The sequence below is a fragment of the Mytilus galloprovincialis genome, chromosome 5, assembly GCF_965363235.1.
Source record: "Mytilus galloprovincialis chromosome 5, xbMytGall1.hap1.1, whole genome shotgun sequence".
Classification (NCBI taxonomy): domain Eukaryota; kingdom Metazoa; phylum Mollusca; class Bivalvia; order Mytilida; family Mytilidae; genus Mytilus; species Mytilus galloprovincialis.
The window spans coordinates 14,805,536-14,819,611 of NC_134842.1; the positions used below are offsets into that span (position 1 = coordinate 14,805,536).

Consider the following 14,076-nt stretch of genomic DNA (forward strand, 5'->3'; position numbering starts at 1 on the left):
AGAATTATAAGGATTAAACACATTTTTTCTAGAGGTTATTGATGTGTAAACCGGGGCTCTTACTCGGACTTTTATTCAGTTTGTGAGTTAATCGCCCCGGTTTACACATCAATTACCTCTAGAAAAAATGTGTTTGATCCTATATTGCATTTTTTTAAGAAAAGATGTTTACATCTTTATTTTACCAAAAAGTAAAAAACAAATTCATCCTATTAAACGTATACCACTCCCACCTCCAATTATTCTCCTGAACCACTGAGTAGTCTTGATGTACGTTATAATTAGTAACTTGAAGGAACAAACATGTATTTTAATTTGTTAACAAAACGCCTCCCCATTTATACAGAATTATTTTTGCAGGAATTTGTTGGAAGAGAGGAAAAAACTTTGATCTTGTCAGTTGAACTAGTTCATCAAGAATTGAAACCTTCTGTTCAGAAAATGGTAAATGAATATCTTAAAACTGAAACATTGACAGATGAAAATATGCTGTAAGTTTGTGATTATTTTTATTCAGTTAAGCTAAGTTAGTGCAAATAGGATTATGTGATTTTGACATATTGGTTAACATGGTGAAACCGTTTTTGGTTCAGGACTCCTTGAGGTTTTAACATATATATCATTTTCATACCCCATGTCTGTTTTATAGCAGAGGAATATAGTGTAGGCGGAATCGCTTTGTTGGTCCATCCACTACAATAAGTACCTTTATATCTGCAACTCCTCTTAAACTACTAATTATAATAATGTTATGAACTTTATCAAATTATTAATCATATTATTCTTACAAAACATGGCCTTAATCCTGGTCTTCTATGGGTAGGGATACAATGCAGAAAATAAATCACTATGTAACATTTGATAAGTGTACTGTTTGGACAAATTAATACTTAATGTTTCTACTTGTCATTTAATATCCCTTTCTCTAAACTATATCTGCAGAAGGGGTCATTTACATACACACAGAGTGACATGTCAATGTACACAAGGCTCATAATATTTTGTCGAAGTTGACTTGCTTAGTCCTGTTGCCCCTTGGTGACGACTAATGATATTTCTCCACCTTGTTATGTTCTTTGCTAGCCTCTCCAGATAGTGACACATGTACCCAGCTATACCCCTTATTAGTTTTACTGAAAATGGCCTTGTTACTGCTCTTGCAGAAACAAGTCTTGCCAGAATTTTATAAAAACTTATACTATTGCTCAAATTCAGTAATATATCAGACAACTTCAAAAATTGGTGCTGATTGACTTTTCTAAAAGAGTAAAGTCTTTGGACTTCAAATGCTTTGACAGATGAAATATGTACATCTGAACTCAATTTTTCAATACATATATTAAACGTTATCATATTTGCTGGACTATTTTTTAAGATTAGCAGGGGTTTTAAATATTTTGCCCCCCCCCCCGTAAGAAAAACACAGGCTTTTCCATTGCCTTCTTTGAGGTACCAGTTTTGTAACCACAACTCCTCCATAAACCACCTATTGTATTTTTTAATGAAACTTTCTCAGATTCTTCACTATACAATTATGTTGTCCACCTCATATTCTTTTAATGCAGTAATAAAATTATGTGGTTTTTCAAAGTAGACATTGCTGCAATTTTGTATTTTATTTGGCTTAGTAAATAGTTTGATTCGAGCGTCAATTACGATTCTTGTTTTTAAAGAAAACTTCCATCTGGCGGAGAATAAATTATAAACATTATGCCTTAGTTACGCATTTACTCTTATTCTTAGGTTTTTTTCCCTTTTTTTTTAAATGAACAAATGATCAAAGCGGAATCTCTTAACATTATAGTTATATCACATAGTTTGATCTAATTTTGATATGATTTTGCTTTTAATTTTCATGAAGACAAATAGTTTCCTTTATATTAATTAATGATCCAAATTTGGTTCTAGTGGTGTAAGTTTTCGCTAATATGTTTTATTACGGCTCTGTTACATAGTTTATAAAAAATCAAATAAGGTAAACTTATTACATCTTAATTTTATTACTTTTTAATTTATGTACTGACATTGCATGCTTTTGTGCTGTTTGTTCATTTTTTTATTGTTTGATTATTAGAATTTGCAGGCATTGCAAAATAAAAACACCATTCGAGCGTATCACTAGAGTCATCCAGACACCGTCAACATTAATCATCCAGTTAAAGAGATTTACAAATGACTTGGAAAAAGTAACAGATACAATCAAAGTAGACAGGTAAGAAAGACCTTTTTACAGCAATAAACTTGGGTTTGTAGATAAAACCAAAATAACTGGTAACCTTGCTTGCTGACAGCATTATAAAATGATTACTGTTCCCTGAACCAGGGGAGGGGGGGGGGGGGGGGGGGGGCATAGAAAATTTATACCATCTATACATGTAGGTTAAAATATCTCTGACAAATTCTCCAATAAACTCAACAAAAAAAAGGGTTATGTCCCTTGGAAATCATTTTTTTTTTTTTTGGAAAATAGACCTGTTTGCGTTTCACAGGACCTATTTTTGTCAGATTTTCTGAAATGTATGTTCGAGTTCAATATCAGCAATATATGGACAAATTTTTTAATTGGTGTCGATTGACTTTTTAAATAATGAGTTATGCCACTTTAAAAATAATGAAAAATGACCTTGTTAGCACTCTCAAAGGAAGAATTCTTGAAATTATTTTATGAAACTTATTGCATACTTGGTTTAAATCAGCATTGTTTTGGACTAGTATGAAAATGTGGGTGATGATAGATTTTTAAAAGAGTGGGATGCTCCTTGGTAGGCAAAATATGTTCATTGGAACTATGTCTTTTTTTAAAGTTCAGATACAGTTACCATTATTAGAGACACCTAGTCTGAAAGATAACCAATAAGAATAGAAAGCTCAGAAAGGAGGACAATTTACCAAAGTCTGATTGGTATAATTGCTTACATCAACTACAACTACATTTGGTCTTAGATCAATATGTGTGTTCTCGCAATCATACCACCTCTATGTTGATATAAATTTTTGCTGTCAGGAATCGAAGTATGATTACTCTATTAGTAAAAGATATCGATCAATTTTAGAGAAGCAAAAGTTGCATGTTCAACTTGTGGATTTGTAAACAAGTCTATCTGCAGACATATTGACTGGTTAACCTTTCGACCTACGACATTCACAACATGTTTTTACATAAATCTGATAAAAAAAATGAAAATTGCTCAATAACTGTACTTTAAAAAAAATAATTTAAAAATGCATATATATATCTATAATATTTCGGTACTACAATCATTGATCATGATTATATTATTGAATAAGAATGGAAACAGTGAATGCGCCAAGAGACAACAACCCAACCAAAATGTGTAAAAACATTGACCGAAGTACATTTTTTCTGAAGCCTGGAAGCGTTCATTCTAAAAATGCACATGGTCAATGCTAGGATTAAATTACTAAAATAACTTTTTTTTTTTATATACTTTTCTAGGATAATTTCTATTGATGAGGCACAGTATACTCTTCGGTCTGTACAGGTAGGTTATCCTAAAAATAAGAATTAAAGAAAATGCCATCTTAATTACATACTATATCAAAGAATAAAAGTTGGTTCTGAACTATTTTATGCAGACATCTGTAGTGGATCCAGGGGCTGTGATGGCGTAAACTCCCTTACCCTGCATCCTTTTTATTATTATTTTAGGTTTTATAGCAAAAAAGTTGAAAAAATGTTTACTTCACTCCCTAGGCAAGAATACTTTACCCTAAGCACTTCCCTCCTTTTTAGAATTCTGGGATTTATCCCTAGAAATTTCTCTTTGAATAGAGGTGTATCGTAAGCATTGATATTGAATATTGAACAGATATATCATGTTATGGAGGGGTATTTGCATAAAATACCAGTCAAGGGACTGTGAAATTTCCCGAGCCGCTAGGCGAGGGAAATTCTGTCCCAAGACTGGTATTTTTCTCAAATACCCCTACATAACATGTATGTGTATGTAACAATGTTTTAGATTTTAACGAAAGAAATTTATGTATTACTGAAAAATTATTACACCAGGATTTTCGATATCACAAACTAGTCAAAACATTTACTAAATTTTATCATCGGCATAAAGACATCATTCGTAAATATAGCTCAACATGCAGACTTCTAATACGTTCAGGTATTTCACATCCAATTTTTTATGGAAATATTCTTTATAAAGCACAAAGGTGTCAGTATTCACCTCAAAAACTTACAAAACCTTTGAATAGACTTATTAAGAAGGGATATCATTACGATACTGTTGTCAGATCATTAAAGATTGCATATTTTTGCGTTAATATTGAGTCACTGATAAGGTCTTTGCATCATTACTAAACCCATTTATTCTAAAAACAGTTGTTGGCATAACACGGGTTATGTTCTTCTCATATATGTTATGATGGTATGATACTAAACCCCTAACGGGAAGAATTGTGCCTGATGTTCATATGATGAAATCATAATCTTTCAGTCAGTTTAATTAAAGTCTGGAGCTGGCATGTCAGCTAACTGCTAGTAGTCTGTTGTTATTTATGTATTATTGTCACTTTGTTTATTTTCTTTGGTTACATCTTCTGACATCAGACTCGGACTTCTCTTGAACTGAATTTTAATGTGTGTATTGTTATGCGTTTACTTTTCTACGTTGGTTAGAGGTATAGGGGGAGGGTTGAGATCTCACAAACATGTTTAACCCTGCCATATTTTTGCGCCTGTCCCAAGTCAGGAGCCTCTGGCCTTTGTTAGTCGTGTATTATTTTAATTTTAGTTTCTTGTGTACAATTTGGAAATTAGTATGGCGTTCATTATCACTGGACTAGTATACTGTAAACCAACTTATTTTCGCGGATACTTTATTTCGCGTTTTACCCTTTGTAAACTATTTCGCGGCTATTTAATTTCGCGATATTCTAATTTCTGGATATAGATTAATAAGGAAAGATCTAAGTTTTACATATTTGCGACGATTTATATTCGCGTTAATTTTCTACTCGCGAAAATAAATTGCTCGCAAAGTTGGTTTACAGTATATTTGTTTAGGGGCCAGCTGAAGGACACCTTCCAGGTGCGGGAATTTCTCGCTACATTGAAGACCTGTTGGTGACCTTCTGCTGTTGTTTTTTATTTGGTCGGGTTGTTGTCTCTTTGACACATTCCCCATTTCCATTCTCAATTTTATGTACTAATACGCGTTAGCTAGCTTTCATTATGAAACGTCTTATCTATAATCTTTTGGCGGGAAGATGCCCGCGAGGGTAAAAAAGGAATATCCAAAAACAGGCAAATTCGTTTTAAATGAGGAAAACATTTTAGAATATGCGAAAAATACACTGGCTATCAACCAATCAAAATCTTGCTTTCTTGTATAAGGTGTTATTATAAATTGAACATTTTTTATGGAATTTGATTCATTACAGGTAGATGCATATTTTTTTAACTATATATACAGTGTTTTCCCTAGGCTATTCATGCATGGCGGTACCGATACGCATAAAATTTCGGCCGCCATGCATTTATCATACCCGCTATGCATCCCGCTATGTGTGAAATTTTTATTATCTTATAATATGAAGTGACAATTGACAAAACTCTACAGGTGTTTCAAACTCACTGGACTGATAATGATCGGAATTGGATGCAACGCTCTGATTTTACAACCACGTTGATTAGATAGAACAACATTCACGACTTCGATTGCATAATAGAAATCGGGAGTTTAAATTGTTTTAATGATAAATATTATAGCCTGATACAGCTTCCAAATATCCTTCCGTGAAAAAATAAAAAGTAAACCTTTTGCAGTATAAATTTTACGTTTTGAAATCATAAGTCTGACATCGAAATATTTATATCAAACGCAGTTGATTAGTTGTAACAGAGAATACACATCATTGGGTTAAAACATGATGTAACTTTGACCTCCGTAGCAGAGTTTAAAATATTTATGGGTCACTGAATATTCACAATTCAGATCGTTTTTGTTTTGATGTTTTTATTGTTGAAACTGATCTTTCAAACTAGTTTTAATCCAGAAGAAAGTTAAAACATTGCTTGACTGTACCTTAAGTTGAATATCTATATCCAAATTAAATTAATTAAAACTGTAATCCATGATCACAAATTGAATGCTTTGTTTACAATTGTTGGAAGCCATGTGCTTTTTGGCGGGAAAATTCGGGAAACCCCTTATTAACAGGAAACAGTTACATTTCGTTGTTATTTATAGACAGTAGAAATTTCATTTTGGAAATCATTTTGATTAAATGCTAAGATTTATTCATGAAAAATTAATAATTTCTTGGGGTGAAACTGATAATACTTTTTTTATTAAAATAATTTACATCTAGGGGTATGGAAAGGGGGGCTGTTTTTTTTTTTGTTTTTTTTTCAATAATATTACAAATATATATAAAGTTCACCAGTCTGAAAATACATGGTTAAATGGATTTTAATTTTGAAAAACACATGTTTATTTAATTCCTTTATTATTTCCATCATAATCAGAAACAAGCTACATGTATAAGGTATCTCTAACATTTATTTTTGGCTTTTATATAAGAACATTCAAGACTATTAATATGTATGTGCCTGTAGTAAAAACAAACCTGGTAGAGCCTAAAAAAATTCTACAGGGCCCTTGAAAAAACTTTTGTATCCAGGCTGGCCTTGAGAGAAAATGTTAAGTATTGTTCCTGACTGTATTGCAGATTTATGTGAAGTTTTTAAACTGACATGCACAATTCATTTCACAAGTGTAATAAAAATAATTCTACAAAACAATGCTGCGCATCGCGTTGCAAATTCATCTTAGACCCACCATGCATCAAGAATTTTCTAGGGAAGACACTGATATATTGAAATGGTTTTACAATATTAACAATCTTTTTATAGATACATAGTGGAAATTTTCTCATGCATGGACATTGTACGTAATTCAGTTTGTGAAGCGTTATGTTTTTGTTTGGTTGTAATTATCTTATATTTTCTAACGAAAACCAAACTCAAGTTGATTTTTTGTCTTCACTTGCATCCGTCTTCTTTTATTGTACCCTTTAATACAATATGTTTTCTCCTTAAACCACCGAAAAAAGGAAACCTATCTAAACTTGATGTTTTTTTTCAAAATCGAAAGTTTTAAGTTGAAGTGAAAACAACTGTCACAGGCAGTCATTATATAAATAACACATAGCTGAGAGGGTGATAGAGCAGATTGGTACCCCGAGAAAACATTGTCAACCGCGGCGAAGCCAATTTTCAAGGGGTTCCAATCTGCTCTATCACCCTCTCAGCTATGTGTTATTTAATTTATTATACTGAATGTCCTAACATTATTGGCTTTTACAGATTAATTTTATTTTAAAGGTATTTTCTATGACGTCACGTTCATAACAACGTTACGGGTATTAGAAAAAAACAACTTCATTGTTCTTTGAATAATCGATTTCTGATTGGTCTAGACGAGAGGGTAACATTAAAAAAAATTGTCACCCGCTCAGCCATGTGATAGAGTAAATTGACACCCTCGTCTCAGCCAATCAAAATATGGCATTTTAACGTGAAGTATAATAAAACAATTTACCATAGCCTGACTTTTAAAAACTGATTATGGTGATGAGGCAAACATTGATAAAATAGTTGAAGCTGATTTGCAGTGCAAAGATACTTGAACAGACTTTATTTTTATGATGATAGTTATTACAAGAAACCCCTCATCTTGAAGTTAAATTTCGAGTTCTGAATAAATTTGTCTTTTATACTCTCAGATACAAAATGATGCATGATTAAAGGAGTTAAAGACCAGCATTCATTTTGAAAGGATAACATTATTTTGATAGTATAGATCATGTTATAAAAATGCACACAAGTATAAAAAAGTTGATACAAAAAGGTACATTTGTATACATGCCTATGTATAAAGGTATGAACAGTTCTATGAAATAAAAGGGTTAATTGAAACAACTGTATTTGTAAAAAAACAACCTTACTTGCAAAATCTCTCTTTGTTTGTTATTTTAGTTTCTTCAACATTATTTTGTTCAGTTTTATTCATACTAATAATTATTTCAGTTGTTGCTAATGAGTATTGTACATGATTTTTATAGATGGTTTTTTTCACTGAACATCACAGAAATATTTAAGAATTAAAAAAAATCTGTTTATGTAAAAAAAAAAAAATATACTAATGGAAAAAAGAACTGCATAAAAAAATATCATGTCATTGGGACCACTTGAATTTACTTTTAACGACCTTGATGACAAATAAAACCAGTGCAATTATGAGATTATGTGATAACTCTACATTTTGTGAGATGGTTTTATCTTTTAGGTCATGAAAGATATTGAAGTGCTTCCAGAGACATACCTTGTCATTTTATTTAAATTAAGTTTGAAAAATTCAGGCTCTTTGATCAATTAATTAAGATGTTTTAATAATGGTGAACGCCACCAGAAGCTCCTAGGCACTTTAAAAAATGTTGGATTACGTCTCTTTGTCATTCAGAAGCAATTTTTGTCTGCCTAGCTTTAGTGACTTAATTCATGATTGAGCATGAATAACTGACTGTTCTGCATTGCTTATCTTTTGCTTCAGAATCTTGTTTGTTTAGGTATTAATAACAAAATGAGCACAGTACCCAAATTTTAACATGAGATTACAAATTCAAGCATGGATAGTCAGTATCAAGATTTTCATCTCTCCCTTTTAAATTTGAATTTTAAGATTCGTTAAATTTTTTTTGTTTTTCATGACTTTGAAACAATAATGTAGAATTGATCAAAAATGGGTGCGCTGAAGGTGATAATTGGATTAGTTCTTTACAAAAAATGTCACATGTATCACCATTTATGTTTTTATAAGAATTTTTTCGATGCTCTGTTTCTTTTTTCCATGAGTATACATTGGGAACACATCTGTAGATTCTGAAGCGAAAACAAAATTAAAGACGAATATCACTTTGTTCTTGAGTGTTTGTTTTTTTACTTACTTAGAAGTTAACATTTCAAAGATAAACTATCAGATGCAGACTTCCAGCAAATGAGCAATGACAAAAACTTTTTCATGTGTTAGTCAATTTTCCTGGAAAAATTGGTAAATATCTAGTGGGCACCATAAAGAAATGCTGTCAAATATTTTGTATTTGGACAATTTTGATTTATTATCTAAAAGAATATTCAATTTGTTATTGAACATTTATATTTTAAACATATATTTGAATTTAATCATTATACATTCCAGTTGGATAAATTAGTTATTGAGACTTTTTACCAGATCTGTGTCACAAATTAAGAATTAATTGATGCAAGCTATACTTTATTGAAGTTTTAACATGGGTAGGCATTATATTCATGATAATTTTTGCCTGAGCAATAGTGAATGAAATTTTATTGTCGGATGTGAATAAGTGTTGGATTGTGTAGGGTCTTCAATGAACCCCCCGTTTTAGCTCATCTGTCCCGAAGGGACAAGTGAGCTTATGCCATCACTTGGGGTCTGTCGTCCGTCGTCTGTCGTCGTAAACTATTTCAAGAATCTTCTCCTCTGAAACTACTGGGCCAAATACTTTCAAACTTTAACTGAATGTTCCTTAGGGTATCTAATTTATAAATTGTATCCGAAGTTTTGATCTATCAACAAACATGGTCGCCATTGCTAAAAATAGAACATAGGGGTCAAATGCAGTTTTTGGCTTATAACTCAAAAACCAAAGCATTTAGAGCAAATCTGACATGGGGTAATATTGTTTATCAGGTCAAGATCTATCTGCCCTGAAATTTTCAGATGAATCAGACAACCCGTTGTTGGGTTGCTGCCCCTGAATTGGTAATTTTATGGAAATTTTGCTGTTTTTTGTTATAATGTTGAATATTATTATAGATAGAGATAAACTGCAAACAGGAATAATGTTCAGCAAAGTAAGATTTACAAACAAGTCAAATGACGGAAATGGTCAGTTGACCCCTTTAGGAGTTATTGCCCTTTATAGTCAATTTTTAACCATTTTTCGTAAATCTTAGTAATATTTTACAAAAATCTTCTCCTGAAACTACTGGGCAAAATACTTCCAAACTTTAACTGAATGTTCCTTAGGGTATCTAGTTTGTAAATTGTATCCGAAGTTATGATCTATCAACAAACATGGTCGCCATTGCTAAAAATAGAACATAGGGGTCAAATGCAGTTTTTGGCTTATAACTCAAAAACCAAAGCATTTAGAGCAAATCTGACCTGGGGCTATTTTGTTAATCAGGTCAAGATCTATCTGCCCTGAAATTTTCAGATGAATCAGACAACCTGTTGTTGGGTTGCTGCCCCTGAATTGATAATTTTAAGGAAATTTTGCTGTTTTTTGTTATAATCTTGAATATTATTATAGATAGAGATAAACTGTAAACAGCCATAATGTTCAGCAAAGTAAGATTTACAAATAAGTCAAATGACGGAAATGGTCAGTTGACCCCTTTATGAGTTATTGCCCTTTATAGTCAATTTTAACCATTTTTCGTAAATCTTAAAAATCTTTTACAAAATTCTTCTCCTCTGAAACTACTGGGCCAAATAATTCCAAACTTTAACTGAATGTTCCTTAGGGTATTTGGTTTGTAAATTGTATCCGAAGTTATGATCTATCAACAAACATGGTCGCCATTGCTAAAAATAGAACATAGGGGTCAAATGCAGTTTTTGGCTTATAACTCAAAAACCAAAACATTTAGAGCAAATCTGACCTGGGGTTATTGTTTATCAGGTCAAGTTCTCCAATGTATCTGCCCTGAAATTTTCAGATGAATCAGACAACCTGTTGTTGGGTTGCTGCCCCTGAATTGATAATTTTAAGGAAATTTTGCTGTTTTTGTTTATTAACTTGAATATAATTATAGATAGAAATAAACTGTAAACAGCAATGATGTTCAGCAAAGTAAGATCTTCAATTAAGTCAATTTGACCAAAATTGTCAATTGACCCCTTAAGGAGTTATTGCCCTTTAAGAATTTTTTTCGCAATTTGTTCATCATGTTGACTTACTTTAAAAAATCTTCTCCTTTGAAACTGCTGTATCAATTTCAGCCAAACTTAGGCTAAATGAGTTTCAGAGTATTTAGTATAAATTTTATATTTTATTTCCTTGTATGTCAAGAAACATACATTAGCTACTATGGCTAAAATAGAACATAGGAGAAAATGATTATTTTTTTTGGCTTTTGAAGAAAATAGGACGATCCAAAAAACATTTAAATAAATTGAAAAGCCAAAATAATCATTGATGAGAGATTTAACCAAAAGAATTAAGGTGAGCGATTCAGGCTCTTGAGAGCCTCTTGTTTGTTTGTAAACAAGCTAACGACTGGCAATGTGATTTTTCAGAGGGAGGAGTTTTCAACAAGCCAGCATGACATTATTAGGTCAAATATGTCAATTTCCAATTGCAACACATTACAATCATAATAAATGAATTATTAACAAAAATTAACAAAAATGTGCATCATTTAAGAGTTTGGAAGTGAAATATATTAAATGCATGCCAATTTGATAAATTAATTATTCTGCAGTAGTCAATATATGCATGTGCAAACAAATTTTATATGATTTAGAGCATGGGTTTATTCATAAAGCGAAAGAAGCACGTAATATTAGAATCGAATATAGACTTATATATAAAAACTAAATTAATTATATTAGGTAACTTACAGACCCATTGTGTGTGTAACATCATTTATTTCGATTATTTGTTTATTAATCCCCTTTTTTAACAGACTATACATTGACACTGGAGGAAGAGAAAATTGTGTGTTATAATGATGAGCTGGTGAATATTGAAGACAAAGGAATCATGACTAATACATCTATTCAGGTAATAACATTCATAAACTTTTGTATACAACAATAACATTATGGTGTATAATACTAAGGCTTTTCTACCTCAGACATAAATTACCATAGCTGTATTTGGCAAAACGTTAAGGAATTTCGGTCCTCAATGCTCTTCAACTTCGTACTTTATTTGGCCTTTTTAAATTTTTGGGATTTGAGTGTCACTGATTAGTCTTTTGTAGACGAAATGCGCCTCTGGCATATATACTAAATTTAGTCCTGGTATCTATGATGAGTTTCGTTACCACTAAATCAATCAAGAGGCGAGAAAACAATCCAATAAGTTTGACAGTTGATAGGTATTTTAAAACAGATATAAAATTGAGATTGGAAATGGGGAATGTGTCAAAAAGACAACAACCCGACCATAGAAAAAACAACAGCACAAGGTCACTAACAGGTCTTCAATGTAGCGAGAAAGTCCCGCACCTGGAGGCGTCCTTCAGCTGGCCCCTAAACAAATATATACTAGTTCAGTGATAATGATGTTTATATTAGTATCACTAAAACAGCTTTTTTTATATTTGATGTATCTGTAAAATATCTGTGCAATATTGGGTTACATCATGATCATGGTTTATGATTGTAACATGAAAATGAAAGTATATAGAAATTGCAATGTGACATCAAGTGAATTTTATGTTATAGTTATTGAACAAGCAAGTCTGTATATATGATTTAATCTGCACAGCTTGTAATACTCTGATAAACCTGAATGACTTGCACAGATATCCATGAAGGAGCCACTTTTTCAAGAGAGTGACCTGAATGTTAAAAAAAATCACACATTTATGTTTGTTGCCTGGATAGTGCCTTCAATTTATGTGGGATTTCCTTCAAACTTATTTGAAGTTTTTGTAAATATAAATGGTTCGATTGAATAGATTTCTGCAAAAATCTGTATAGGGGGCCACTTTTTCAGGAAGAGAACTTGGTAAAAAATCATACGTGTATGCTTGTCGCCTGAATACCACCTTCTGTTATTCTAAGATTTCCAATAAACTTTCATGGCCTTGATAACAAAAATAAAAGCTTGAACGAGATCAATTTCAAAGATGTCCAATAGAGAGTGGGTAACTTTTTCAGGATGTGGACTTAGTAAAAATTCAACAAGTTATGCTTGTCGCCTGGATTATGCCTTCATTTTTCAGGCTAAAAGATGGATTGGTATTTCCACTGGATATTTATCAGTTGGTCTTTTAGGTGTAATTAGCTTTTGAACTTTTGAATCATGCGTGATGTTTTGATATCAATGTTTTACAACTCGATCTTTATATCAATTTTCAAATTGGAATTAAGTTATATCCACAACTGCGAAATTTTAATAGGGCTTGTTGAAGGTTCAATGAAAAATAAAAAAGGTGAAGTTGAGAGTTTTAATTAAAGGAGTGAAGTGAAAAAAGCAGGAAATAGCCTACAAGTAAAAAAACGTGTACCTAAGTTTTAAAAGAGAAATCAAATTACCACTGTTTGAAACCTTACATGGTATGGGAAAATGACATCTCAACTTTAATGTTAAAATGTAATGAACAAAATATTATTTTTTTTTAAGAATAACGCCTATATCCTGTATTACGAACAGACAGATTCGGTAAGTAAAATTAGAGTAAGATGAAGTGGTAAACTTTGAAATTTTAATATAATACTGTTGGTCTAAAATGTTATAATTTTTCGTTTGATTTATTGATTACTTAGCTGGAGGAGATGTCAGGGGACACTGCTTAAGATTTGGTACCAGTTAAAAAACCAAACCAAATGTAGATTTGATGAAGCCTTATGAAGTTCTGATGTGAACTGATGTGGAAAAATCTTTTGAGCCACGTTCTTGCTTTTGAGATAATTGTGTATATAGTCTATATATGCACCAATGTACGCAACCTTTGATAAGCACCGATTTATGCAATCTAAAAGTACATGACCCATATCGGTAATTACTAAAATGTGAAACATTTTTCTGAAACGTTTGAAAAAGGAACAGTGGAATAACTGAAAATGGGGACAATTACGAATTACTAATTATGGAACATAGTTTCTATAACCTGATAACCTTATTATGATCCATTGTTCCGTTGCTCACACATATATATTTATATAAATAGATAAGTAAAAAAAAAACAATGTGACTTCTTGAGCTGTACAATTATATCTTCCAAATGTATCTCTTACATGCCATAGGCAGATGAACACAATTTAACTGATGATGATATTC

The 14,076-nt window shown here is 31.7% G+C and overlaps 2 protein-coding genes across 2 annotated transcripts in view; one reads left to right on the top strand and one right to left on the bottom strand.

Moving 5' to 3' along the window:
• Positions 1-14,076, bottom strand: part of LOC143075227 (uncharacterized) — a 78,033-nt gene that overhangs the window by 38,698 nt on the left and 25,259 nt on the right. The gene's annotated exons all lie outside the window — the stretch shown is intronic.
• The window catches only part of LOC143076854 (sentrin-specific protease 1-like), a 37,801-nt gene that overhangs the window by 8,912 nt on the left and 14,813 nt on the right, over positions 1-14,076 (top strand). The window contains exons 3-8 of the mRNA XM_076252747.1: positions 361-491; positions 2,075-2,212; positions 3,458-3,503; positions 6,890-6,923; positions 11,750-11,847; positions 13,420-13,458. Of these exons, the coding sequence (XP_076108862.1) occupies positions 442-491; positions 2,075-2,212; positions 3,458-3,503; positions 6,890-6,923; positions 11,750-11,847; positions 13,420-13,458 (405 nt within the window). The 5' untranslated portion in view covers positions 361-441. The remainder of the gene's footprint in view (positions 1-360; positions 492-2,074; positions 2,213-3,457; positions 3,504-6,889; positions 6,924-11,749; positions 11,848-13,419; positions 13,459-14,076) is intronic.